We start from the raw sequence: 2,877 nt of genomic DNA, 5'->3' as shown, positions 1-2,877 counted from the left end.
AATATAATATTAAAATAGGAAGAAAATAATTAATGTGGTCTAGTTTAAAAAATTTACAATTATTTTCTCTAACTTAATTGCATTCAAGTCAAATGGAAGAGCACATATAACACGTGAGGCTCACGTGGTTGTAGTATATCTTATATTAAGAGTGCAACCAACAAATTTAACATGCAATATTCACTCCTTCTCCTATACCTTCTTCACTGGATCATGCAGAAACCCCAGCATCATCACCACCATCAATTCCCATCTCCTCTCCACGTGGCACATTCCAAACCCGTTCGATCAAAACCTCCCCGGTTTACCTGAAAACAGTTTTGTATGTTTTTTTGTGCTTCATCACAACTATATTAGTTTATTACTACTAGTCACTCCCACTCCACTTCATAAACACAGGAGCAGAGAGAAACAGAGAGAAGAACAAGATGATGAAGAAGGGTGGTAGTGAGAAGAAGAGGAGTGAGAGTGAGAAGGAGAAGACGAAGATGAGAGAGAGGAAGAGAAGGGCCATCACCACCAACATATTCAGAGGTCTAAGAAACCATGGTGGCTACCCTCTCTCTCATCGCTCCGATATCAACGCCGTTCTCCGCCACCTTGCCAACGAAGCTGGCTTCGTCGTTGACCCTGACGGCACCACCTACCGCTCCAAGGTAAGTAACATACTGCTTTTTTTTTCTATTATTTTTTTTTCTCACGGCAAAATTTTATGGATTAAAATTCTGGTTGAGAAAAGCAAGTATTGGATCATGCATTTCATAATTTGAAGCAGCATTATTGTCATGAATTAGTTTTATTTATTGAATGTTAAATAAATATCAAAACCATAATTATTAATTTCCGTAAAATAACTAAATATAATAATATTTCTCAATTTGTTACCTATAAGGTGACGTATGTATGATGTTTACAATTTGAGAAGTGAATGCACCATCATGTTTAATTGCATTGACCAATATAATTATTCACACCGGATTTTAATTGTTGTTGTTTTTATTATATGGAATGAATAATGAAGGCTTTGGTGAAGTGTCCACTATGTGGTTTCCGTGCTGCAACCGCGAATTTGTCACCAATCAAGCCCAAGGCCAACGGAAGCGCTTCAACGACGTCGTTGGCAACGTCTGTCGTAGTCAGCAGCAGCATTGCAGACCCTGCACCTGCAGCAGTTACTACGGCAGCTGTGTCAAACAACAACGCTAGAGTTGGAGAACGGGGTTGTTCTTCTCATGATCCGTTGCTGTGTTTCGATGGGCCCATTTCAGTGCCCATGTACACGTGTCAAGATCAGGCGGGTGTTGAGAGGTGTGGCGCCAACGGTGCAGATGGTGTGCCGTATTGTGAGGAGATGCAGCGGCAAGAAGATGAAGCAGAGTTTTTGTGTTTGGAAGAAAGTGGCAGCATTCACAACCCTTTGGTTGGGCCTATGCCTTACTTCTGACAACAAAGAAAAAAATATAGAAGAGGCTAAAAATGAAAAAAAAAAAAAGAAAATTAGACTCTCAAGTCTCAATTATATATGTTCCTTGTTGCATTGGCTGACAAGTGAACCCAATAAATAAATAAATAAATAAATAAATAAATAAATAAACTTGTTTCTTTGTGAATAAAAGAAACCCTTGCTTATTATAAGTATATGGTGGTTTTGTTCTTTGGACAAAAATAAGCATTTGGTTTGTTATTTTCGTTTACCTATAATAATATTATGGGATATTCAAATTTATTGTTTATTTCTTTGTTGTTTCAATTATTTTTATTGAATTCTTGTCAAATATTTAATATTAGTGTAAAAAATTATATGTATAGAGTAAACTAATATTTCGATGTAAAGATATTTTAGACTATTTAAATGGCATACATAAAAATGATCATTTTTAAATCACAGTTAAAAATATTTTTTCAATTTTTATAAACATTGAAACTAAGTTAAAAATCACTAAAACAACTATGATATATCAATTTTATATTATATGAAATTAGAATTATAATTAATCATAAATCTTATGTTAACAACTATAAAAAGAAAAAAATAATTAAATTTTAGTATACTATTTCCTAAAACAAAAAGTTATGCACCTCTAATTAGAATAGAAGTCAAAAAATGAAATAAATAAGCAAGAAAGATAAGAAAATTAAGTCTTGAGTTTTAAATTATTATTATTTTCTTTACAAGAATCTTAATATTTATCATCTAAAAGAATTTATTTTTTACTAATAATTAATGGTAACAGTTTTAAACTAATAATTAATGGTAACAATTATTATCTAAAAAATGAAAAGTTTTTTATGTGAATAATTCTATAATGAAATTTAATTAAGTGCTAATGTTATTACACACACAAAAATAATTTTCATACTAATTATCTAAAAATGTTTTTTCTATATATAAACATATATTAGATATCAATATAAAAAAAATTGCGTTGACACTTTATAAAACTAAAGTCAAAATCAATCTTTCTCTTTTAGTACACTTGAATTTTAACTTTAATATTAGTATCGGTATTTTCTCCAAATTATTTTTAAATTTTTACATACTAATTATTTTTTACTTATTTAAATTGTATACAAAATTATATATCTTTCGTAATTTTATAAATCTATTTGAATTATATTATTTTATCATATTTTTATTTTTAATATTTTAAACTATACTACTATCTCTTTCTCCCCCTGCTAATTGTTAACACGCAATTGTACTAGGGAAAAAAAAAAGTAGTCATGCGCTATTTGGAGGCAAATGAGGACGGGTTTCAAAAAGATTTCAGTAAAAAAATGTAACAAAATTTTGGCTGTCCAATTAATAGTAACATTACATAAATAAAATTTGTAGAGTGTGTTAACAATGTTAAAGTGAACGCAAAACCTTTATTA

General features: G+C 30.4%; 1 protein-coding gene across 1 annotated transcript; it reads left to right on the top strand.

The window, feature by feature from the left end:
• The first annotated feature begins 203 nt into the window (after window positions 1-203).
• On the top strand, window positions 204-1,465 carry LOC107483177 (beta-amylase 7-like). Its single transcript, XM_016103795.3, has 2 exons — window positions 204-656; window positions 1,022-1,465. The coding sequence occupies exons 1-2, from the start codon at window positions 429-431 to the stop codon at window positions 1,442-1,444; spliced, it is 651 nt and encodes a 216-aa protein (XP_015959281.1). The 5' UTR covers window positions 204-428; the 3' UTR covers window positions 1,445-1,465.
• The last annotated feature ends 1,412 nt before the right edge of the window (window positions 1,466-2,877 follow it).

Source organism: Arachis duranensis, chromosome 4 (assembly GCF_000817695.3).
Source record: "Arachis duranensis cultivar V14167 chromosome 4, aradu.V14167.gnm2.J7QH, whole genome shotgun sequence".
Taxonomy (NCBI): Eukaryota; Viridiplantae; Streptophyta; class Magnoliopsida; order Fabales; family Fabaceae; genus Arachis; species Arachis duranensis.
Note: the sequence above shows the minus strand (reverse complement) of the source record. Positions and strands in the feature narration are given on the sequence as shown.